We start from the raw sequence: 26390 nt of genomic DNA on the forward strand, positions 1-26390 counted from the left end.
CTGGTATGCTCTATGAAATTAATGCAAGCTAATGTTTCCACAGTTTACTTGAACCCGTCTTCTGACAAGACGTAGTACACAACACGTGTGCGCGGTGTGAACATAAAAAGAATGGCAGAACACATGGAGGTAAAATATATGTTTTAAATTATCGGCTTCTTAAATTAATAAGCGTGTGTTTCTTCATTTGTCTTTAAACTTCATTTGGGAACTATTGGCATTTTCATTAAAACATGGTTTCTACCACTTGTCCGCGAAGATTTAGTCATTTTCCCGCTTGAACAAACCCAACGTCGTAAGAAAGCAAATGTGTACAAAAGAAATCCTCAGCCTACTTAAAAAAAAAACCTTTGCATAGATCAGCAAATTTTCGTTGCATTCACTTTTAACTTATTATTATCGTGACATTGATCAACATTATTTCAACTTTCGGCACCAACTATAGGACATGCTCTGTTGACTGATGGTCAGTTTTCATTGTGGCCGTTTATCTACCAGTCCATTTATGGTCATTTATGTAACAGGTCTTTTATGTTCCACTTTGACACCTAATGCACCACCTATATATTATGTAACTGCATCTCGTAGTGTTTAAAACCATAAGCAACCAATATCAAATAAAGCTATAAAATAATATAAAGTATTGGTCAGCACTGTATATATATGATAGGGACCTATGGTGGCATGCATAAGCATGACCCAGTCCGAGAAAGACGCCACCATAGGAAAATCCAGTAGTGATGATGATCCGGAAACATATAGACGTCGACACACAACGGTAAACAAACAACAGGTAAACAGGTAAATTTTAAGTAAAAATTCTTACGCGTAATTTAGGCGACGGGTACACAGGATTCGCGTGTAAAACATTTATTAATATATATTTTATCTTTAAATTTGCAGAATCGCTAAAGAACACATATAGCTATATTGCTAGACCATTTTTAGGAAGATAAGTTCATTAAAATGACCAAAATCACGTAGAAACGGTCGAATTTTGATAAAAACAACCGCAAAATTTCATACAGCGCGATCGTAAATATCTTTTACATATAATATGTAAAGTAACTAATACCGATATAATCATTAAATTCAGACTTTGGACTATAAAGTGCAAAAAACAGAACTGAAAAACATTAAAAAATGACAAAATGACAGCATTTTAAAAATATAGTAAAACGGTATCGGTGAAGCACATTGAATGTTTACGAGAATATAAAATAAGCATATTTATCGATATGACACATTTATGCAGTAGGCGTGGCGTGTAATCTATAAATAACCTGTGTACTGTCAACAATCGGACGTATATAGAGGCTATGTTTTAAACGTATTTTTAAAGTTTTAATGTTTTTAAAGTTTTGATATTAATAAAATAAAGCTTAAGAGTATAGATGTAGTTCATGGTCAGTGGCAGTTTTTCTCAGGCGCTTCAGGAGTGTTAGTAAGGTAGTCGCGGCTCTTACCCTGGATGACAAAATTTAATAAATTTAAATACTTTTATAACCTATTTATTATTTCGGAAATTATGACACAGTTTAGGGGAATATAACATTTAAAAACAATATAATAACAATAAATACTCCAGCCAAGACCCAGACATGTTCAAAAATAACACCCGGGCCTTGAATTAAGGTCCCTTTTTAACTATATCATATGAATCTAATTCTTTGGAATCGATCCAGGCGCCGACCTGTATCTGGCAACGGGTCTCAAAATTCAAATCTCGCTGGGCCTACGATTGATTAGTTAGACTGGAAACAGTCATAACTACGCAGCGCAGCGTAAACAAATAAGAATGAATAAAACAAAACAAAACGTAGTGTAGCATTGTGAAATTATAGCCATTCTTTATAGGTGATAATTACCTGTGAAAACAGCTTTGATTTGTTCAGCCTGTGTTCATAGAAATTGTTGATAGCATTTCGGAAGTGAGTTAAAAGTATCCAACAGATTTCTGCATTGGTTATAAATCTTTGCATTTCATTGGCCAAACATATTGTAAAACTTGTTGTTTTGTTTGTAAAAAAAAAAATCAAAGAAAAAGAAACATTTGAGAAATCTCAGAATTTCATATATTTCATGTATTTCTGAATTTGGCGATAACTGTCGAGTCTTTGAAATATTCTAGTTTATTTATGCTTTTACTTTATAAATGTAGGTGTTTGTGATAATTCTTTCTCTGTGAACTGTAAATTGGAGCTAAAATCATCTTTTCGTTGAAAGGAAAAAATTATACTCCCTTGATAAGACCTGGCCACGTTAAGAGAAAAAGTGTTGCGATATATATCGGAACAGTTTTACTGTGCTGATATATATCACAACAGTTTCTTTTTAATGAAACTCTGAGATTTCTGTGTTGATATATAACGTAACAGTTTTTGTAAAATACCAGCACAGATTTTGTAGTATTAATGTGTGTTACCATGTTTAACATACTGCAAAGATCAAAGGAAAATTGCCGCACTATGCGATAATTGAATTTATCATTGCTTGTAATTATATATCATATCTGTATGAAACAAGCAGTTGTATTAACAAGTCGGAGATTTCGTATGGATTGAGAGACATTATCTCGATCTCGAAAGACTCTGATTAGCTTAAGCAATTAAACTCAATGAAAGAATAATGAAAAATTTGTTTTAGAATGCGCAAATTTATTTCAAAGACAGAAAATTATCTTTGTTTTATCAAAATTATTTTCAAAATCCAAATTATTTGTGAATTTTGTTTAAGCATTAATATAGGTACTTGAGCAAACAATTTTCATTAATGAAAAAGTGCAATTTTAAATTGGGAAGGGGCCGAACATTGACCCCTTTTAGAAGGGGAAAAACTCTGCTATTAATAGGAATATATCAAGAAAATAAAAAGTCTCCCAAAACGTTCTTAGTTCAGAATAAGACTCGTACAGAAAACAGGCCTTTTTTTATGCTGATTTTAGGGCCGAAATTCGGCCCCATTCCCCAATCTAAAAAGTATACTTTTTCCCCCACCTTGGCCAAAAATTCCCCATGCAAAAAAAAATGAAATTAGTTTTGATTTTCAGTCCTGATTTTAACAACTTTTCAGCAGATATATTCCTCCAAACAATGATTTTGCGACGTAAATTTCCCCTCCAAAAGGGACCTGGTACCCTTCCCCAAATTTACAAAAAAAGGCTGGAAAAGGTAAATCGGAATGTAAGCACAATTTCAAACTGAAAAATGCATGAAGACATGACCAAAACTGAAAACTTCCTCTTTTCTATATGTCACTACACATGTATACTTACTTAATAAAATCAGTTTTAAAAGTCATGGTTATAGAAGTAAACATTACAATGTTAGCTTTTGGTAGAAGCTAGTCAGTGGCCCATTTATTACCAGTTATCTAGTGGATGTTTCCAGAAGTCAAAGAAGAGGGTTTTTTTCAGGAGCCTGGCTAAAATGTGTTGCCTTTCAAGACAATTGGGGTGAATAAAGACAGAAATAATGTACTGTAATGTAAGATCTTTCAAGCATGAAATGATGCCATTCAAACAGCCTTCAGTTATTGCCTTCAGTCGTGACCCTGAACATGGCCTGTCAGTGATTTTTTTTGCGCCAATTTGACTCCGAAATTCGGCGTCTTCCCAATTGACAAGAATGGTCAAAATTCCCCAAAAATGCTTAAAAATTCCCAAAAAACGAGATGATTTTTCCCAATTAGATCGATTTCTTGTGAAAGTTGAACTAAAACGATGCAAATAATCATACAAATTCCGACTCTAATTATGGTTTATTTGCAGAATTTTGTTGCCAACTCGAAGCGCATTGTTTACATAAAACGGGTCACGGCATAGTACGGCATTTAGTATGACTTTCATCACGGTCGCTAAACGCTTTTTCATGCGTCAAAATGAGTCGGAAAAAAAATTGTTAGAAAATTACCTAAATTATCGAAAAATGTCGCATAATTCCAAATATTATAATAAGAAAATAAAACTTAAACACGCCATCGGTACTCCGGACATTCGAACATCTTTTGGTAAAGTTAAAGAGAAATTAAATTCAAATCGAACGTCAGAAAAGCAAAGTGATCTGTCCAAGAAATATGAGTCCCCACAAAATGACCCTCAGAAATCAACAAGCTCATGGTGACCCTAAGCTATCTGAGCCATCAGATCCTGTGATATCAGAAAATAACCTGTCTGTTCAACCTCAGTGCATATTTGAATGAAATAAATTTACCTTAAAGGTGGATAATCAGATTTTGGCCATGTAACGGATTTGTTCGCAACTTCAGCATCTGATCATTTACACTCATTTATGTTCACTTAACACTTAATACAAATTAGATTTTCACTGGAGGTATTTTTAAAATTTCATTTTCCTATCCTGGTTGCCCAACCAAGTTATTTTACCATAAGTATAAATTTGATAAACATACTTTGCCTAAGGAAATGTATAAATATTAGACATATTTTAATATATTTGTAAAATATTTGCATTAAAAATTATGTCATTAGAAACGCAAGTTTGAAAAATTATTATTACCTCTCTTTGCCTATCTTGGTTGCGCAACCAAGATAGATTGGAAATAAATTAATTCAGAAGCTACACACAGCTTTAAAACTTGCATTTTGGTTTAGATTGTTCAATAGTTGATATGTCTATCAAATGCAAATGTAAACTAGACATTGTATCGAAATAAAAAGAAATACCCAGCTTTTTATATACTTCCATATTAAAGGGGAGTAATTACAAAATTTTATAAAAATAATAAAATATACATTTCAAATAGGAATCTAACTCTATGTAATCGGTCCTTTTGTTCCTTAGATAATTCTCTACCAGACTATACAAAAAGTAAAAAAAATGTCATAAAATGTTGTTTAACTGTGATTGACCACCTTTAAAATAAAACTTTTCAAAATAATTTCTTTTTTAAGGTTTGTTAATTTTTCCCAATTTTGAAGTTTATCGCGCTAAAAATTCCCAATTGAAAAGGCATGGGCTGTTGCCAAAAAAAGTAAAAAAATCACTGCGCGGCTATAACTGGGGTCCACAATAGTAAATTCATTATTTTCTCATATTTAAGTGGTAAAAACCACATTTTGTGTAATGTTTGGTAACCTTTTTGGCCAAAGTTCATGCAGTTTTGAGGTTTCTGAGTTTTTTCCAATTACAAATTGCGAGATGGAACAAATCGAATCAAGTTTAGCGCTGTTTCACGTTTATAAATATAAATTATTACGGTAGTTGTTTGCAGCTTTTTATGTACATTCCTTCCTAGCAGTGACAGTAAATAGCTTTTATATTTTGAGAAATGTTCCTTTTTTCAGCAGATAACAACAAATGGTCCAAGCAGCACCACAAATGGTGAGGCTACCGAAGAGATGAAGAGTGGTGAGGGTGGAGAGGAGATGACATCCAAGGACTACTACTTTGATTCATATGCTCATTTTGGCATTCATGAGGTACATGTACATGCTTTTGATTGGTTGATATAAACTGGGTTTCTCTCTTCTCTCTCTATATCTGTCTGTTTTAAATACTTTTAGTGAAGATTTCCAATTGCAAGATTGCACGTCAGAATAAGGGGAAAACAAATAGTTGTGTTTGGGTGGCATGGCCAAAAAAAGTAGGGTCGGTAAGTTTTTTGTTTTTTGTTAGCTCACCTGTCACATAGTGACAAGGTGAGCTTTTGTGATCACCCTTCGTCCGTCGTCCGTCGTCAGTCCGTGCGTCCGTCAACAATTTCGTGTCTGCACGATAGTGGTTTCATTTATGATTTTATTTTAACCAAACTTGCACACAACTTGTATCACCATGAGATCTCGGTTCCTTTCTTGAACTGGCTAGTTCCCATTATGGGTTCCAGAGTTATGGCCCCTGAAAGGGCCAAAATTAGCTATTTTGACCTTGTCTGCACAATAGCAGCTTCATTTATGATTTGAATTTAATCAAACTTACACAAAACTTGTGTCACCATAAGATCTTGGTTCCTTTCTTGAACCAGCCAGATCCCATTATGGGTTCCAGAGTTATGGGCTCTGAAAGGGCCAAAATTAGCTATTTTAACCTTGTCTGCACAATAGCAGCTTCATTTATGATTTTATTTTAACCAAACTTGCACACAACTTGTATCACTATAAGATCTTGGTTCTTTTCTTGAACTGGTGAAATTCCATTATGGGTTCCAGAGTTATGGCCCCTGAAAGGGCCAGAATTAGCTATTTTGATCTTGTCTGCACAAAAGCAGCTTCATTTATGATTTGAATTTTAAACTTGCACAAAACTTGTGTCACCATAAGATCTCGGTTCCTTTTTTAAACTGGCCAGATCCCTTAATGGGTTCCAGAGTTATGGCCCCTGAAAGCTATTTTGACCTTGTCTGCACAATAGCAGCTTCATTTATGATTTGATTTTAACCAAACTTGCACACAACTTGTATTACCACAAGATCTTGGTTCCTTTCTTGAACTGGCCAGATTCCATCATGGGTTCCAGAGTTATGGCCCCTTAAAGGTCCAAAATTGGCTATTTTGGCTTTTGCAGCCATATAGATACTTCATTTATGGTTTTATTTGATACAAACTTCCAAAATATCTTCAACAACAATAAATCTTGGATTCCATGACAAATCAGATCCAATCGTAGGTTCCAGAGTTATTTTATATCTGATTACCTCCACTGATTGTAATCAAAATGGATTTATATCAGTAAGTACTTATAGGACTTATTTGAAATTTCATTATTGTCATTAGTTGGACTGAGCCAATCAGGGTAGATAACTATGGACTGATTTTATGTCAAATTACCTCCCTTTATTTCAAATTAAAATGGGTATATCTCCGTAACTAATGAAGATACTGATCTGAAATTTCATTTATGTCAACAGATTTATTTGGCAGATCCTTCTTTTGTTCACTTACAATAATTTTTTGTTTTAATTACTTCCCTTTTACGTTACTATAAATAGCTTATTTTTAGTAACTTTTTTATTATTGGCCTTAGGGAAAAACTGAGACCACTTTTCTGTGGTACAACATGGATGGTACCTCCAATTTTTAGGTGTATTTTGACATATCTGTACCTAGTAAGAATTTTTTTTCTTTTTGGTTAAGTTTCTTCTCTTTGTTGTTCCTGTCCTTTGTGGACTTAGATATTTTTTCTGAGGACCTTCTTGTCCTCAAGTGCAATGATAACAGGTGAGCGATATAGGGCCATCATGGCCCTCTTGTTTTTTTTTTAAGCATAACTATCAGATAAATGCAGTGTTTACCGATTAGATTGTTTAATATATCACTAATGTGACATATTTTCCACATTTTAACACATAGCAAAGCTATTGCTTTAAAGCTTTTAACACTTGTTCACCATGAAAAGCTGACTCTGTACAGCAAGAAGCATAACTCCATCCTACTTTTTGCAAGAATTATGGCCTCTTTTGGACTTAGAAAATATCTGATTTTTTGTTTTATATTAACCATCATATCAACACACGGGTAGGACAATATTTCTGTTATACAGAATCTCGGCGATATATGATCATTTTGTGTGGATTCGCAGTAAAACCCAACTCACTCGCTCGCTATTATACAGAGACAAAAAATCAGATGAGGGTCTGCACCCGCAAGGTGGTGCTGTTGTTTGAGAATGGAATGGGGCCAGGTGATTTAAGCCCCCACAAAAAACAAAAAGAAGAAAAAAACGCATTAAGGGAGGAACAGTGATGAAGTAAGGTGATTTACAATGTTCTTTATTTAAAATTGTACATAACTATGTTTTACAGGAGATGTTGAAGGATGAAGTTCGCACACTAACCTACAGAAACTCTATTTATCACAACAAACATTTATTCAAAGGCAAAGTAGTTCTTGATGTAGGTTGTGGCACTGGAATTCTCTGTATGTTCGCTGCAAAAGCTGGAGCTGCTAAAGTTATTGGGGTGAGTGTTACTTTTTTCTTTGCCACATTTTTTAGCCCACTTGAGCACTCAGTGCTGATAAAAACATGGCCGCCAGGGGGCTTGGTAACTTTTCTATATATGTATATAGTGCAAACTCAAAACAAAAAAATTGTTTGAGACTGCGTGTCCAATTTTTAAGTGATTTCACGCAAATGGTTCTTGTGTGACCCTCTGCCAAGGTTGTTCATATTATTCCAGTTCGTAGGCCGCCATAGGATGTGGTCTCTTTTCCCTATAGTATAAATTATATATATACCGGAAACTTTAAAAAATCTTGTATGATACTACTGGCCCAATTTTAAGATAATTCCACACAAATGGTCCTTGTGTGAGTTTTTATTCATCAAAGGAAACATGGCCGCCAGGGGGCGTTGTCAGTTTTCCCTATATATATACAAATGTTCTTGTCAGAAACAGCTTGCTCAATTTTAATTTTACAAAAATGTTCCTTTTGTGACCCTATGAAGATTGCTCAAATTATTCTGATTCTGAAAAAAAAAGCGGGGGCTGGGGGGTGCGTTGTCACTTTTCCCTTTATGTATAGTAAATATGTAAAGATTTTTGTCAGAAAACACGGGCACTATTTCTTACACTCGCATTTTCCTTGTATAACCAATTAACCATCTACCAAAACTATTCAAGCAAGTGGTGTTACACAGGTGAACTAGATTATCTATGGCCATCATGGCCTGCTTGTTTTTCTCATTTCATCATTCAGTCCCAAATGATAGTTATCAAGTTTCATTGCTAGATTTTGCTTGTTGCGATAACTTCACCTGTGACTAGGGTTTGAGATAAATGCAAGGACTAGCCAAGACATAGAAGGCAAATCTTAGATAACCTTAGAATTTTCCTTGATTAATTTCAGATTGAATGTTCTGGTATTATAGACCATGCTAAAAACATCATAGAGGCAAACAAGCTTGACAAAAGTGAGTACATTCTCGAAAGCCATATGCATTTTTTCTTTGTTCATAAAGTGTTCAGAGACTGACACTTTAGTGTAACTACAAACCTTCCATTAACCAGCTGGATGACTGATGGAAGCACTGAGCAAGGCTTATACGCTCAACAGTGAGGGGCAAGTGATTTGGAGTTGAAGCCCGCTACAGCAGTGATTTTTTCCCTTCTTTATAAAGTACTGGTAAAAGGACCTTTTCCTAATTTAAAAAGTAATTGATTTTTTCCCAATTTCCATAAAAAATCCCAAAAAGACCAAGGAAAATGGTAAAATTGTTAAGTGGTTTGGTAATTTATTGACTTTTATGCAAAACAGATCCTAACTGCAAATATCATTGATTTTATGATATGTACAGGCCTATCTGGGGCTTTTATTTCTGTTCAGGGTTTTTTCTAGCTAATTTGGGAACATAGCCTATCCACCCAAAATTGGGAATTTTGACGCGTAAATGTTCCAAATTGGGAAATATTTAGTCCCATAGGTCATTAGGATATAGTAAGGATGTGTTTAAGCACTTTCTCATACACTTGTTTCACATTGTACAACCTCTTTAACATACTGCCATTACAAAATTGTCCGTAATTTGGTCAATATTTGTGCAATTTTGATGAAATTTTTTTCAGAATGTAGATTGGGAATTTTTGCACTCATTTTGGGAAAAATACATACTTTTTCTCATTGGGAATATAGCCGAATAACAGCTATAAAAACGGCCAAAAAAAACCCTGCTGTTGGTTAGAAAAACAGAATGACGCGAACAGTTCCCAAATTGAGAAAAAATGCAGCGATTTTTCCCAATTTGGTCAGTACCAGACCTTTTCTCAAAGTGACCAAAAAAATATGTGCTACAGAAAGCATTTAAAAACTTTATAGCATTACATAGTAAGTGAATACTTGTATGGGTCTTTATTAGTCCCCTACTGGTTGAAAACCAGTTTCGGGGACTATAGGAATGCGCTTTTCCCTCATTCCGTCCGTCTGTCCGTATGCCGTCCGCAATTTCGTGTCCGGTCCATAACTCTGTCATCCATGAAGGGATTTTAATATTACTTGGCACAAATGTTCCCCATGATGAGATGATGTGTCATGCGCAAAACCCGGACCCCTAGCTCAAAGGTCAAGGTCACAATTGGAGGTCAAAGGTCAACAGGGCTTTTTTCCTGTCCGGTCCATAACTCTCCCATCCATGAAGGGATTTTAGTATTACTTGGCACAAATGTTCCCCATGATGAGACGACGTGTCATGCGCAAAACCCGGACCCCTAGCTCAAAGGTCAAGGTCACAATTGGAGGTCAAAGGTCAACAGGGCTTTTTTCCTGTCCGGTCCATAACTCTCCCATCCATGAAGGGATTTTAGTATTACTTTGCACAAATGTACTCCATGATGAGACGACGTGTCATGCGCAAAACCCGGACCCCTAGCTCAAAGGTCAAGGTCACAATTGGAGGTTAAAGGTCAACAGGGCTTTTTTCCTGTCCGGTCCATAACTCTCCCATCCATGAAGGGATTTTAATATTACTTGGCACAAATGTTCCCCATGATGAGACGATGTGTCATGCGCAAAACCTAGACACCTAGCTTAAAGGTCAAGGTCACACTTAGCAGTCAAATGTTAACATAGCATGAACAGGGTCTGTTTCGTGTTCGGTCCATAACTCTGACATTCATTAAGGGATTTTAATATTACTTGGCACAAATGTTCCCCATGATGAGACGGCGTGTCGTGCGCAAATCCCGGACCCTTAGCTCAAAGGTCAAGGTCACAATTGGAGGTCAAAGGTCAATAATTTGTTTTTCCTGTCCGATCCAGAACTCTGTCATCCATCACGGGATTACAATATCACTTGGCATAATTGTTCCCCATGATGAGATGACATGTCATGCACAACACCCAGTACCCTAGCTTAAAGGTCAAGGTCACACTTTGAGATCAAAGGTCAGTAGGATTTTTTTCCTGTCCAGTCTAAAACTCTTCTTCATGCATGGAGGGATTCTGATGTAACTTGGCACAAATGTTCACCAACATAAGACGGATTGTCATGCGCAAAAACCAGGTCCCTAGATCTAAGGTCAAGGTCATATATAGAGGTCAAAGGTCAAATTCAAGAATGACTTTGTCCAGAGCATTTCTTCTTCATGCATTGAGGGATTTTGATGTTACTTGGACCAAATGTTCACCACCATGAGGCACCCTTGTTTTTAGAATTACGTCCCTTTGTTGTTACTATAAATAGATTATATTTTAACTTTTTTATCATTGGCCGTATAGAAAAATCGAGACCACTTTTCTGTGGTACAACATGCATGTTACACTTAGACGTTAAAGGTCATATTTCATGATAGTGCATTGATCGGCAAAAACATTTCAATATGAAAACAACTGTGGGTTTTTATATATGCACATTTTAATCCATGTGTGTTGTTATAACATATTGTATATAATAGTACAATATTGTTTATACATCATTGACAGATATCAGTTCATGATGTTATACTGCAGTAGAGAAAATTAGGGGACTTTGTATTGCATGGCAATACTTCATTGACTTGTTATGTTACTTTTGCATTATTTTTTGTCTGCTTTACAGATATTTACCTTGTAAAAGGTAAGGTAGAGGAGGTAGAGCTACCAGAGGGTATAGAGAAGGTGGACATTATTATCAGTGAATGGATGGGCTACTGCTTGTTCTATGAATCTATGTTACAAACAGTACTCTTCGCTAGAGACAAGTGGCTGGTAAGCTATAGTACTTTTGTAGACTGGGTATATTTCTAGTACTACTATAGACTGGGTATATTTCTAGTACTACTATAGACTGAATATATTTCTAGTACTACTATAGACTGGGTACATTTCTAGTACTTAAGACTGGGTATATTTCTAGTACTACTACAGACTGGGTATATTTCTAGTACTACTATAGACTGGGTATATTTTTAGTATTACTGTAGACTGGGTATATTTCTAGTACTACAATAGACTGGGTATATTTCTAGTACTACAATAGACTGGGTATATTTCTAGTACTACAATAGACTGGGTATATTTCTAGTACTACTGTAGACTGGATATATTTAGTACTTCTGTAGACTGGGTATATTTCTAGTACTACTATAGACTGGGTATATTTCTAGTACTGCTGTAGACTGGGTATATTTCTAGTACGACTGTAGATTGGGTATATTTCTAGTTCTACTGTAGACTGGGTATATTTCTAGTACTACTGTACACTGGGTATGTTTCTAGTACCACTGTAGACTTGGTATATTTCTAGTACCACTGTAGACTGGGTATATTTCTGGTACCACTGTAGACTGGGTATATTTCTAGTACCACTGTAGACTATGTATATTTTTCTAGTACCACTGTAGACTGTATGTTTCTAGTACCACTGTAGACTGGGTATATTTCTAGTACCACTGTAGACTGGATATATTTCCAGTACCACTGTAGACTGGGTGTATTTCTAGTACCACTGTAGACTGGGTGTATTTCTAGTACCACTAGACTGGGTATATTTCCAGTACTACTGTAGATTGGGTATATTTCTAGTACCACTATAGACAGAGTATATTTCTAGTACCACTATAGACTGGGTGTATTTCTAGTACTACTGTAGACTGGGTATATTTCCAGTACTACTGTAGACTGAGTATATTTCCAGTACTACTGTAGACTGTATATTTCTAGTACTGCTGTAGACTGGGTATATTTCTAGTACTACTATAGACTGGGTATATTTCTAGTACTACTTTAGACTGGGTATATTTCATGAAGGTTTTATTTTAATAGCAATTTCGTAGTTAGTAGACTTATTTACTGTGTTAAGAAATCGCAAAGCATTTGTTTTGTTTTAGTAAATGATGTACATTGATACTTGTGAATATTTTCAATTTATGAGTGGCATTATTTGCAAATATTAATGAAAATCAATCTGTTGCTAATATTCCCCAATCTGCAGTAAAGACCTTTAAAAAAAAAACATTTGAACAGTAGTCATGTTGTTGGAAGCATTAATGAAATGTTGCTTTTAAAAAGCATCAATTTTCTGGCTAATTTTTGAAAATTGTTCATTCCAAGTTTAGTTTGTAAATATTTTTATGCCCCCGAAGGGAGGCATATAGTTTTTGAACCGTCTGTCAGTCTGTCTGTCAGCAATTTTCGTGTCCGGTCCATATCTTTGTCATCGATAAATGGATTTTCAAATAACTTGGCATGAATGTGTACCACAGTAAGACGACGTGTCGCGTGCAAGACCCAGGTCCGTAGCTCAAAGGTCAAGGTCACACTTAGACGTTAAAGGTCATTTTTCATGATACTGCATTCGTGTCCGGTCCATATCTTTGTCATGGATGGATGGATTTTAAAATAACTACGCGTGAATGTGTACCACAGTAAGACGATGTGTCGCGCTCAAGACCCAGGTCTGTAGCTCAAAGGTCAAGGTCACACTTAGACGTTAAAGGTCATTTTTCATGATTCTGCATTCGTGTCCGGTCAATATCTTTGTCATCGATGGATGGATTTTCAAATAACTTGGCATGAATGTGTACCACAGTAAGACGACATGTCGCGCGCAAGACCCAGGTCCCTAGCTCAAAGGTCAAGGTCACACTTAGACGTTTAAGGTCATTTTTTAGCTCACCTGTCACAAAGTGACAAGGTGAGCTTTTGTGATCGCGCGGCGTCCGTCGTCCGTCCGTGCGTGCGTCCGTCCGTCCGTCCGTCCGTAAACTTTTGCTTGTGACCACTCTAGAGGTCACATTTTTCATGGGATCTTTATGAAAGTTGGTCAGAATGTTCACCTTGATGATATCTAGGTCAAGTTCGAAACTGGGTCACGTGCCATCAAAAACTAGGTCAGTAGGTCTAAAAATAGAAAAACCTTGTGACCTCTCTAGAGGCCATATATTTCACAAGATCTTCATGAAAATTGGTCAGAATGTTCACCTTGATGATATCTAGGTCAAGTTTTAAACTGGGTCACGTGGGGTCAAAAACTAGGTCAGTAGGTCTAAAAATAGAAAAACCTTGTGACCTCTCTAGAGGCCATATTTTTCATGAGATCTTCATGAATATTGGTCAGAATGTTCAACTTGATGATATCTAGGTCAAGTTCGAAATTGGGTCACGTGGGGTCAAAAACTAGGTCATTAGGTCTAAAAATAGAAAAACCTTGTGACCTCTCTAGAGGCCATTTTTCTCAATGGATCTTCATGAAAATTGGTCAGAATGTTCAGCTTGATGATATCTAGGTCAAGTTTGAATCTGGGTCACGTGGGGGTAAAAACTAGGTCAGTAGATCTAAAAATAGAAAAACCTTGTGACCTCTCTAGAGGCCATATTTTTCATGAGATCTTCATGAATATTGGTCAGAATGTTTACCTTGATGATATCTAGGTCAAGTTCGATACTAGGTTATGTGGGATCAAAAACTAGGTCAGTAGGTCTAAAAATAGAAAAACCTTGTGACCTCTCTAGAGGCCATATTTCTCAATGGATCTTCATGAAAATTGGTGAGAATGTTCAGCTTGATGATATCTAGGTCAAGTCCCAAACTGGGTCACGTGCGGTCAAAAACTAGGTCAGTAGGTCTAAAAAAAAGAAAAACCTTGTGACCTCTCTAGAGGCCATATTTTTCAATGGATCTTCAGGAAAATTGGTCAGAATGTTCACCTTGATGATATCTAGATCATGTTCGAAACTGGTCACGTGGGATTAAGAACTAGGTCAGTAGATCTAAAAATAGAAAAACCTTGTGACCTCTCTAGAGGCCATATTTTTCATAAGATCTTCATGAATATTGGTCAGAATGTTCACCTTGATGATATCTAGATCAGGTTCGAAACTGGGTCATGTGGGGTCAAAAACTAGGTCAGTAGGTCTGAAAATAGAAAAACCTTGTGACCTCTCTAGAGGCCATATTTCTCAATGGATCTTCATGAAAACTGGTGAGAATGTTCAGCTTGATGATATCTAGGTCAGGTTTGTAACTGGGTCATGTGCGGTCAAAAACTAGGTCAGTAGGTCTAAAAATAGAAAAACCTTGTGACCTCTCTAGAGGCCATATTTTTCACGAGATCTTCATGAAAATTGGTGAGAATGTTCACCTTGATGATATCTAGGTCAAGTTTAAAAGTGGGTCACGTGCCTTCAAAAACTAGGTCATTAGGTCAAATAATAGAAAAACCTTGTGACCTCTCTAGAGGCCATATTTTTCAATGGATCTTCATGAAAATTGGTCAGAATTTTTTATCTTGATGATATCTAGGTCACATGTGCTCAAAAACTAGGTCACTATGTCAAATAATAGAAATAACGACGTCATACTCAGTTCAACACTGGGTCATGTGGGGATAGGTGAGCGATTCAGGACCATCATGGTCCTCTTGTTATGATAGTGCATTCGTGTCCGGTCCATATCTTTGTCATCCATGGATGGATTTTCAAATAACTTGGCATGAATGTGTACCACAGTAAGACGACGTGTCGCGCTAGACCCAGCTCCGTAGCTCAAAGGTCAAGGTCACACTTAGACGTTTAAGGTCATTTTTCATGATAGTGCATTCGTGTCCGGTCCATATCTTTGTCATCCATGGATGGATTTTCAAATAACTTGGCATGAATGTGTACCACAGTAAGACGATGTGTCGCGCACAAGACCCAGGTCCGTAGCTCAAAGGTCAAGGTCACACTTAGACGTTAAAGGTCATATTTCATGATAGTGCATTGATGGGCTTGTCCAGTCCATATCTTTGTCATTCATGCATGGATTTTAAAATTATTGGGCATGAATGTGTACCACAGTAAGACGACATGTCGCGCTCAAGACCCAGGTCCGTAGGTCAAAGGTCCTATACTCTAACATCGGCCATAACTATTCATTCAGAGTGCCATCGGGGGCATGCAGTGCTCCAGCTAGGATTAAAAAAGGGCAGGGTGCTGGCACTGAAAAGGGCACTTCTGGGGTGGTGGTCGGTCCGGGACCGTGCTCCCCCAGGAAAAAAATATAACTGGTCCATGCATACAGTGCATTTTAACATACTTTAGGCATGGAATTTGGCATAATTTAGGCATGTTTTTTGGCACACTTTAGGTATGGTCTTTTAATAGGCTATGTCTGTCATCTCTAATGCACCTATTTATTAACTAAAAATTCTGCTGTTTGTATTTTACTTGGCATTGATTTTCAACTTGTAACATTTCTTTGTAATTGCACACTGAATAACAATATCTATGTGTTTAGGCCTATTTTACTTGCTACAATTTCAGTACACATCTCCATGTAGGCTACTTGATATTTATAAATTTATACCTGCAACATATTATATACAGAAAGTAAAGTTTAAACTTCCACTTAAATAAATGAAATCAGGCAAAGTTTTTAACTTACAACAGTCTAAAAGCAAGTTTAGCACTTGTAATAGACATATTCCGGGTATCCAAAATTTTATATCCGGATATGGTTACAGTTTTTTCTAAAAGTCGTCGAATGTCCAGTTTAAACAATATTTTTGAAAAAATATTATGATGCAAAGACAGTTTAACAGCATTTCACAGTATCTGACATTAAAGTGTACCCTGTCATTACATCTAAGTAAACTAATTTCAAAGAAATCTTCATGAAAAAACGGCAATTTCACAAAGCAGACGACAACTTACTTTCGATTTCAAAAACTTGTAAAACAATAAAATCAAAATATTTTCCTATTTAAATTTGATTGTGATCGATTTTCATTAATTACATATAAATGTCTGTTGTCTGGACTTAAGTTTCAGTTATGTATAAAGGGGTATTTACGACTATATTACCAAAAACGAAAGTACACTTTGACAGGTGGCGCGAAATGATAATGATTTCAGACTGGTTTGCAAACTGTTTTAACACTAAGGTTCAATGATTTTAATGCTAGTGGAGCAGTCTAAAATATCATGGTCTGCCTCGGGCACGATTACAGCAGGTAATATTGTTTAACTGTTTGCTAATTATGTCAGTGCCCCCCGGCGTGTATCACTCGATAAAAAGGGGGCAATAAAGCAGTGTATTATAATCACAGAGGCAAAAAAGGGAAGTTTGGCTAAAAAAAAAGAAATGAATGGTTGTAAAACGGGCAGGGTGCCTGGCGGGGCAACAGGGCGGAACGAATTTCGGAACGGGCGATGCGCCCTGCTGTAAATAGCTAGCTGGAGCACTGGGCATGTGTCATCCTATGGAGACAGCTCTTGTTTGTAGAATCATTTAATTTTGTGGGCAGTTTCACAGCTTACGTCAAAAAGGCTATTACATGGAACTATGTAATCATAAGCTTTAAAGATGAACTAGATTGGAGTTCAGTTTTTGATATTTAATGTCTTATATTGATGAAACTATTAAAACCATGAAAATTACCTGCCCAGACCCAATATTGAAATTTATGAGATTCATATTGTATGAACCTTAAAAGGAAAGGTGACTGTTACAATTACCCTGCTTAGAGGTAATGTGCAGCTGTTTCTAAGATGCATGTAGTCCTAGAAAATGTTCTTATAGTACCATGTCAGAATACGAATGGGCAAATCCATCAGTTGCTTTAACTTAGCATGAACTCCGAAAAAAAATTCTTTCTTAAACGGAACAATGAAAACGATTTAACCATGAAAATTAGTTTTCACTCCCTAATATTGATGATTATACAATATAATTAACTGAATTAACCCTTAGCCTGCTGCAGGCGAATTTAACAGCCTTTGCAAACAGCTTGGAACCAGATCAGACGCTGATTAAATCGGCGTCTGATCAGGTTCCAAGCTGTTTGCTACTCTGACAATATTTCTTCCAATTTTGGAGCAAATTGAATGAACTTTACAATTTTAGTAGATGACATTTCCAGCAGACGACAATTTATCTAGCATGCTAAGGGTTAAATTATACTGCACAAGTATGGTTAAAAATAATAAAAAAAGGTTGCTTTCATTTGTTTCAGCTGTACACATGTATATTTGTAAAAGCAAAGTAGAACTGATTCTCCACTATAACATGTTTGTAGGCACCAAATGGCATGATCTTCCCAGACAGAGCCACACTGTATGTGACTGCAATTGAAGACAGGCAGTACAAAGATGAGAAAATTAACTGTAAGTTCCATTTCCTTCTAGCTCACTTGAGCACACAGTGCCCTTGATGACTATTTAGGGGCATTGAATGTCTGTATGCTGTCATCCACAGTAAAGAAGATTTTTTTTATTAATCACATAGCCAATTTCAGCCAAACTGTGTTTTATGAATTATGCCTCTTTTATACTATTCTGGTTTATTCATTGATGCACTTTCAGTCTACCTCTGTTACTACGAATGGATTTGATTCAGATTTGAAATATTGTTCCACATCATAACCTACATCATACAACATAAGAGAAATAAATTTTGCACCAAAATTTTAGACATGACACTGTAGGCCCCATTCTAACAAATTTTTAATCCCCCGCCGTGGCGGAGGGATTATAGGAATGGTCTCCGTCCGTCCGTCCTTCCGTCCGTAACAAAATCGTGTCCGGTCCATATCTCCTAAACCCCTTGAAGGATTTTCATGAAACTTGGGTCAAATGATCACCTCATCAAGACGATGTGCAGAACCAATGAGTCAGCCTTGTCGGTTCAAGGTCAAGGTCACAACTCAAGGTCAAAGGTTTGAGCCTGCCATTTTGTGTCCGCTCTATATCTCCTAAACCCCTTGAAGGAATTTTATAAAATTTGGGTCAAATGATCACCTCATCAAGACGATGTGCAGAACCCATGAGTCAGCCATGCCGGCTCAAGGTCAAGGTCACAACTCAAGGTCAAAGGTTTGAGCCTTCCATTTTGTGTCCGCTCTATATCTCTTAAACCCCTTGAAGGAATTTTATAAAACTTGGGTCAGATGATCACCTCATCAAGACGCTGTGCAGAACCCATGAGTCAGTCATGCCGGCTCAAGGTCAAGGTCACAACTTAGGGTCAAAGGTTTCAGCCTTCCATTTTGTGTCCGCTCTATATCTCCTAAACCCCTTGAAGGATTTTCATCAAACTTGGGTCAAACGATCACCTCATCAAGTCAATGTGCAGAACTTATGAGTCAGCCATGTCGGCTCAAGGTCAAGGTCACAACTGAAGGTCAAAGGTTTGAGCCTTCCATTTCGTGTCCGTTCTATATCTCCTTAACTCCTTGAAGGAATTTTATAAACTTGGGTCAAATGATTACCTCATCAGAACGATGTGCAGAAATTATGAGTCAACCATGCCAGCCCAAGGTCAAGGTCACAACTAAGGGTCAAAGGTTTGAGCCTTCCATTTGATGTCCACTCTGTATCTCCTTAACCCCTTGAAGGATTTTCATCAAACTTGGGTCAAATGATCACCTCATCAAGAACTCATGAGTCAGCCATGTCAACTCAAGGTCAAGGTCACAACTGAAGGTCAAAGGTTTCAGCTCTGTATCTCCTAAACCCCTTGAAGGATTTTCATGAAACTTTGGTCAAATGATCACCTCATCAAGATGTTGTGCAGAATTCATGAGTCAGCCATGTCAGTTCAAGGTCAAGGTCACAGCTAAAATCAAAGGTTTACCCTTTCACTATCTATAGCAGTGGCGGGGGATTTAGCTGTCTTTCAGACTGCCTTGTCATCTTGAAATCTTTATGCACTTGCTGTCTCTTGTTTTTGAGAGAATTTTATTCAAACTTTTGGAGGTGATGGAAGATGTCAAGTATTATCACTGAAGAAATGTTGTACATGATATACAGCTAATACTTATAGGCTGGTTAGAACCTCGAGAAATTTTACAAGAATTTTCCTCGAAAATGTAATGAAGAATTATCCATCAGAGACATGGCTTCAATCCCCTAAAGTATGTAGGGGTCCTGTCTACAGAAATTTAACAAGGTTCTGAAGAAAACTTTGGCTCAGTGAATATTGATCATGTTGCATATTGACCTGATAAACATTGATCAAGCTCTACTTGACATGTTTTATTGTTTGTTTTCAGGGTGGGATAATGTATATGGTTTTGATATGAGTACAATAAGAAAGGTTGCAATATCTGAACCATTAGTTGATGTAGTAGATCCCAAACAGGTGGTAACAAACTCCTGTCTTGTTAAGGTAAGTTCTCACTTGTTTACACCTGTATAATTTAGCTGTTGGAAGCACTGAAATGTTGATTTATCAGTTTCATGAGTTTCTATCTTGAGTTTTTAAGTTTTATAAACATTCTCAACTTTGATTTCAATCAAGCCAGTTAGCTCAGATTAACTTAAGATTATGAACTGTTAGCTAGGAAGTATGATCTGTGTATGAGACAAAGTACTGTATGGCTTCATCAATTATATGAAGCTGATAAATTTTGTGTTAATACTGGTACATAATCCAGCAACATTTCTTGTTAGGTTAACTGACCATCAGTACTAGTGCTAATATATATTCACTAAACATCCTGAAGGGTAATCGTCTATATGTCATATGTCTCCCTGGTCAGAGCACAACTCCAGAAGTACTGAAGAGATTGAAGTTTAAGTAGAGATGTCTGATCGATTATAATTAAGATCATGAAAGCTTAAAATACTGAAGCTTTGACTTGTTTGTAGGTATATATAGATCCATTGTGAAATTGACTTTAAAAGGATATTTGTTTTCAGGAGGTGGATATATACACAGTACAGGAAAAGGATCTCCATTTTACTGCTCCCTTCCATTTGTCATGTCGGAGGAATGACTATGTGCACGCTCTAGTTACCTTCTTCAACATTGAGTTCACTAAATGTCATAAGAGAACAGGATTCTCAACAGGTAAAGTCACCCTGACCAATTTATCAGGTTTAAGAATGTCTTATAGATAACACATATCCTTTACAAAAACTTTATTGCATTTTGAAAATCGAAACCACATTACGTGAAAATATATCTATATGTTTGCACATTGTCGGTCTGTTGTCCAGTCAATTAGATTGATTTTCAAAATATTTAACAAAAGAAGATAATGTGTCGCAGAAGTTTCAGACTCCTAACTTTAAAGCAAGATCCACATGAAGAGTTAAAAATTTTAGTCCTCTATAGAAAAGATGAATTTTAAGTCTTTAGTGATCCTTTTTGTGCCAATTTTGTCGAGCCCGCTTGCGGTGAGCTCGATATAGGCGTCACTTACGTTGGGTCGGTGTACGTCCGTGCGTGCTTCCATTGGAGGTCAAAGGTCAAATTGAAGTTGGTCCGGAGCATTTCTTCATGCATGGTTGGATTTTGATGTAACTTGGCATGAATGTCACCATTATGAGACGGATGTGTCATGCACCAGAACTAAGTCTAAGGTCAAGGTCACACTTAGAGGCCAAAGGTGCTGGTGGCTCAACATTCTGCCAGAATAATTCTGATCTGAAATCCAGGAACAGATGTACTATGCATTTTATATTATATTGCTGTCCTTAAATTCAGTGTATAGAAATTTGTTTGGCTGCTTTCTGCACTTCTGAATTACCTTTAGTATCATACATGAAATCTATATTCTTTATAGCTTCATACAGTCATCAAGTTACAGAAGGTCGGTGGTTCTACCCAGGTGCCCAAACATGCTTGAAATAATGTTTGAAGTGGCACCTTTGGTCTTCCTTTACCATCGAAAGCTTGAAAAGCCGCCATGTGACTTTATGTATAATGGTGTGACTTTAAAACTTAAAGCAAAATGAAAATCCAGTCAGAAAAATGCTTTAGTTTTCTTCAGTGAAATATATGTTTTCATGATCTCTCTTCTAATAGCTCCTGAAGCACCCTACACCCATTGGAAACAGACAGTGTTTTACTTCAATGAGACTGATCTGACAGTGAAACGAGGCGAGGAAATCACAGGCACCATCACAATGCAGCCAAATAAGAAAAACAACGTATGTATACCTTACACTTTCCTGGAGATACGGTGTGAAACCCTTGCAGATATAGTGAATACCTCCCTCTGTTTCAGGGAAAAGGGGAGAAATTTATGTGTTTAGTGTCATCCGAAATAGTTAGATTTTTACTGTATTGATAAATCAATAGCAAAAAATGTGCATAGTAAAATCATTAAATTTCATTAAATTTTTGGTTTCTACCAAACTGAGTTTCTTGGAAATTTTACCCATAAGTCAAGCATGCAAGATCCAGGCCCAGAGCTACAAGATCATTCATAGGAGTGTCTTTAAAGGTGGGAACAATTACAACTCAAATAAAAGGTCTTGTTGTTATAGTTGTTTGGTTATTTTTAACTCAACTATTGGAATTTTTATTAATAGTAGAGCTATTTGTTGTCGGCCTTTGATCGGACTCCATGTCACAAAAGTTTAAAATGTAAACAAGTTTCTCCAAAATTACCAGGCCTTGTACTATCAAATGTCACACATATATTTGGCGCTATGAAATGATGTTACAGACTGATTTACATTTTTAACTTAGAAATTTTGGTTGAAGTTTTTCATGTACTCGAGTTCCTCAAAAACTTTGGCCAAATCCTTTCAGACTTACACTTAACTTCAGCGTCATGAGATGACCTAATGTAGCAAGTTACATAATTCTAGGTTATATTTGTCAAAGATTATGCCCCTTTTTAGCAGAAGTTGCCACATGACTTTGTCATCATGTGGTAACCTCTCATGGCAAGTTACTTAAGTCTGGCTTACATTCATTTTAGCAAAATATTCCCCTTTTTTCAATGTAGAAAATTTGCTAATTTAAAAGCTTTTATGTGTAAAATAGTATTATGTGGAAGTAACTTCAAATAGTAAAACCTGCTTTCATTACATAGCTTTTGTTTGAAGATGTTCGCCATTAAAAATCTAATTTCATGTTGTTGTTTTTGTTTCACAGAGAGATCTAGACTTTGAGGTAGATGTGGAGTTTGAGGGAGAGTTGTCGTCCATGAAAGAGACTTTAAAATACAAAATGCGCTAGTAACAATACTTGACAATCTGTTGCCATGGAAACAAACATAATTGAGTACACATGTACTCAAGGCCTGACTGTGATACAGAATCACCTCGGATTGATGCATCACACCGCATGCTGTTCCTACCAAAGAGGCCTCACCAGGGGAAATAAGTGGCCCCTTTTTCAATAGACTAGATAAAAATATATAATCATATGTGTTATTAGTATGTAACAAGATTGCATGCTACATTATTGAAAAGTATGTGCTTTTTTTTTCTGGAAAAATACACTTTAGTTTTAAGTTGAGAATATTGATGAGAGGGGTATATACATTCAAGAAAGTGTGCAAATTTCTTGAACTTGATCATGTGAAATTACAATGTTACACAAATGAATTATGGGCTTGGTTTAGGGAACACAGCAATTTTCGTTGGACAGAAATTACATTTAAGTTCACTTTTGTATAAATTTGGGATCACTTATGAGTTGAAGAATCAGATGTACCTTTTCTTTTTTCTTTAAGAAAATTTACATTTGTATTGATAAATATCAGTTTTAAGTATTTAGTATGTAATTTGAGTGAAAAAGATTAACTACATATATGTATGTATTGATATTTACTGCAAAATAGGCTTGTCATGTACATGGATTTATATAATAATGTGAACGATTACGTAACAAGAGTTAAGAAATTAAAGCAATATTTTGTTTTTGGTAAGTTGCATCTGTACATTCACAAATCAAAAGTTTTAAAAAAAAGATACTGAACTGACGAATTAGATTCAGAAACTGAAACTCGAGCTGATTCATTTAGTTTGAAATTTGTCACTTTGAACTCTATAGTTGTTTGCTGATGAAAACATATTTTGCAAATGCATTTAAAATAGAGGCTGGTGGGTGGAATTTTGAAGTAATTTCAGTTTATTGTAAAGAATTTCATTACAGTGCTTGCCGTCGTATTGAGATAAATAACTACAGTCCTAATTTTATTGTAAACAGTCATTATCACTAAATTTTTATATTTTGTAAAATTATGATCTGTAAAATGAGACATTTTTTGAGCTTGTGTTAGGTAATTATCTTGTATATTTTATACCCATATATTTTTGTTTTATGTTGTTACTGTCTTTTGTTTATTGATGGTCCCATGACTTTAATCTAGACTAACAAAACATATGCTGTTTTCCAGCAGTGGACCATGCCTATAGTTTTGATAATTACAGACTTTTTAATCTATTGAACAAAACAATAGAATGGTCATGAGGTGCTTTTCATCTCATCTGTAAGGTGAGACTGTATACAGTTGAACTTTGTTAGCAGTCACTTCAGTTCAGCTGATCTTAATCTTCAGACTGCTGTTTAAGCAGGATGGATAGCTGAGAACATATTCAGTTCAGCAGCAGTATCTCTTCCAAGCATAAATTTCTGTGAAATGCAGGTTGTAGAAAATCTTTCACATTTTGCTCCTAACTTGCAGCTGAAGTATTTATTTAGTGAAATGGTAAAGGAGTTGGATAGATACTTGCATGAGATGTGTTATTACTGATAGAGTAATATCATAGATTTGAGTAGATTACTTGAACGCAAACACTCCTTAGAAACAACAGTTAACAAACATGTAGGAAATACTGTTACAGGCTTATAAAATAACTTTGAGGACCAGTCTTGAAACTTTTTTATGAGATTGGATGATTGTGGTTCTGGGACGATCTTTGTATGAAAAGAATTGGAACCACTGCCTTACCCTTGCATGATCGTAAGAGGCGACTAATAGGGTCTTAACACTTGGTTTTGCTGTAACTCTTGTGATTCTAGCAGGTATGCAAATTTTGATTCCATACCTCTTGTTTTTATTTCGATGTAAATGAGATGTAAAACCAAAATTTATAGTCCTGTTTGGCGCCATATAACCTATACTGTGTTGGTGCACAGCAAAACCCAAATAAATGAAGAAATAAATTGTTCATGAAATTGACCAATGGCAAGCCAGTATTCTGAGACTAGTCTCATTTGAGCCATGTTTTAGAGCTCTTTATGTTATCAACTGCAGTATGCATATCGATTCTGAAGAAAGGTTTGCTAAACTGCTGTAAATTTCTGTTTGTAATTTGAAGGAATCTTGCAGGAAAATTGTTTTCACTTTTGACAGTTGAATTTTCCTGCTGCGTCACCTATTTCAAGTGCAGTATTATTGTGCTAAGTAGTAGTATGGGCATTTAATTTCATAGAATTGAAGAAAATTAATGCTCTTCATTGGACAAACATTTTTTTTTTCTTGTACAACATCTAGATTTTTAGTCTTTCATTCATCTTTCATGTTTTAATCATCCCATCATTGTCCACTTATTAATTATGTAATTGTTTGCTTTTGTAGGTCAGCAAAAATGACCATGAAATAAAGTCATGTGCAACAAAACCATGCTTCTTTTGTTTTTACCAGAGTTGATCAGACTTCTTGTAAATAAACTTAAAACTGGATCTAAGGGCTAACTTTATAATATTTCATTTGAATACATCGAGTACAGCCACTTTTGTAAAGGAGTATGAAATTCAGAATTTAGTCCAAGCTTGTGTTTATTATAGGTCAGTTAGTATAGACGAAATTTGAACTTCGCGTAAGATTGAAACATCATGAAGCAAACAAAATACTGGGTGTAGAATTCTTTCATGTGAATCTGGCTTAGGAAGCTCATTGTTTCCATCTAGATGCCCGACATAATGCTCAGATGGGCACCTGGAGGTCTTCCTCCACCATCTAAAGCTGGAGTCTTCATACAACCTGTGTGCTAGAACCTACACTGTAGCACTAGGCTAAGCAAGGATATTTATGAAATACTCGCTCTATGATTTTGGTCTGGTCCTCAACTACTGTTGGTGTCATTTTCAAGGGGTGTTTTAACAGGTGAAAGCGGATGCTAACCAGGGAGATCTGGTGCTTTTAGACTATAGACCTGTTTAGTCAATGATGAATACCAGCTGTCAAATCCATACCATAACTAGAGATGCTTCTGAGAAAAGCGCATGTCTCCCACAACTGCCTAATCATCTTGCGCATGCGCTTTCGTGCACCCAAAATATACCCTATACTACTAATTTCGCATGCGCTTTCATGCAGGCAAAACGCACCCTATAATACTAATAAGTAGTATAGGGTACGTTTTGCCTGTATGAGAGCGCATGCAAAATGAGGATTTTTCGGTAATTCCAAAGTGCCTGGGCCGATTTGGCTAGTTACCGAACTTGGCCGAGGTCTTATGGTCAGACACATTTTGTTCAAGTTTGGTGAAGATCAGGTGAGAAATGTTCGACTTAAGAGTGCGGACAAGCTTTGTGACAGACACAAACACACGGACAGGAGTAACTCAATATGTCTTCCCACACCACTGTGTGGTGGGAGACATAATAATACAAAACAAGAGCAATATGTAAAACAAATTTTTTTCTCCTTATCAAACTGGTTAAATCAGTCCTGAAGGAAGCTAGTTATGAATATGCCAGGTAACTTGCCGTAAGGAGAGAATACTGTCTGTTTCAGTACAAGATCAAACCTCTTTTGGGTGAATAAAAGGTGCAGTAGTTTCAAAAATGGCA

General features: G+C 36.2%; 1 protein-coding gene across 2 annotated transcripts; it reads left to right on the forward strand.

The window, feature by feature from the left end:
* Positions 1–25215, forward strand: LOC123537068 (protein arginine N-methyltransferase 1-like). 2 transcript variants are annotated; one of them, XM_045320620.2, is made up of 10 exons: positions 1–129; positions 5306–5440; positions 7759–7914; positions 8804–8867; positions 11487–11635; positions 17926–18013; positions 19900–20015; positions 20549–20699; positions 21660–21784; positions 22740–25215. In XM_045320620.2, exons 1-10 carry the CDS (start codon positions 112–114, stop codon positions 22821–22823), a joined length of 1086 nt encoding a protein of 361 aa, XP_045176555.1. In that variant the 5' UTR covers positions 1–111; the 3' UTR covers positions 22824–25215. The 2 variants fall into 2 exon arrangements, with proteins under 2 accessions (XP_045176555.1, XP_045176556.1); XM_045320621.2 differs by having other exon boundaries at positions 47–129; positions 5309–5440.
* The last annotated feature ends 1175 nt before the right edge of the window (positions 25216–26390 follow it).

Source organism: Mercenaria mercenaria, chromosome 17, assembly GCF_021730395.1.
Source record: "Mercenaria mercenaria strain notata chromosome 17, MADL_Memer_1, whole genome shotgun sequence".
Taxonomy (NCBI): Eukaryota; Metazoa; Mollusca; class Bivalvia; order Venerida; family Veneridae; genus Mercenaria; species Mercenaria mercenaria.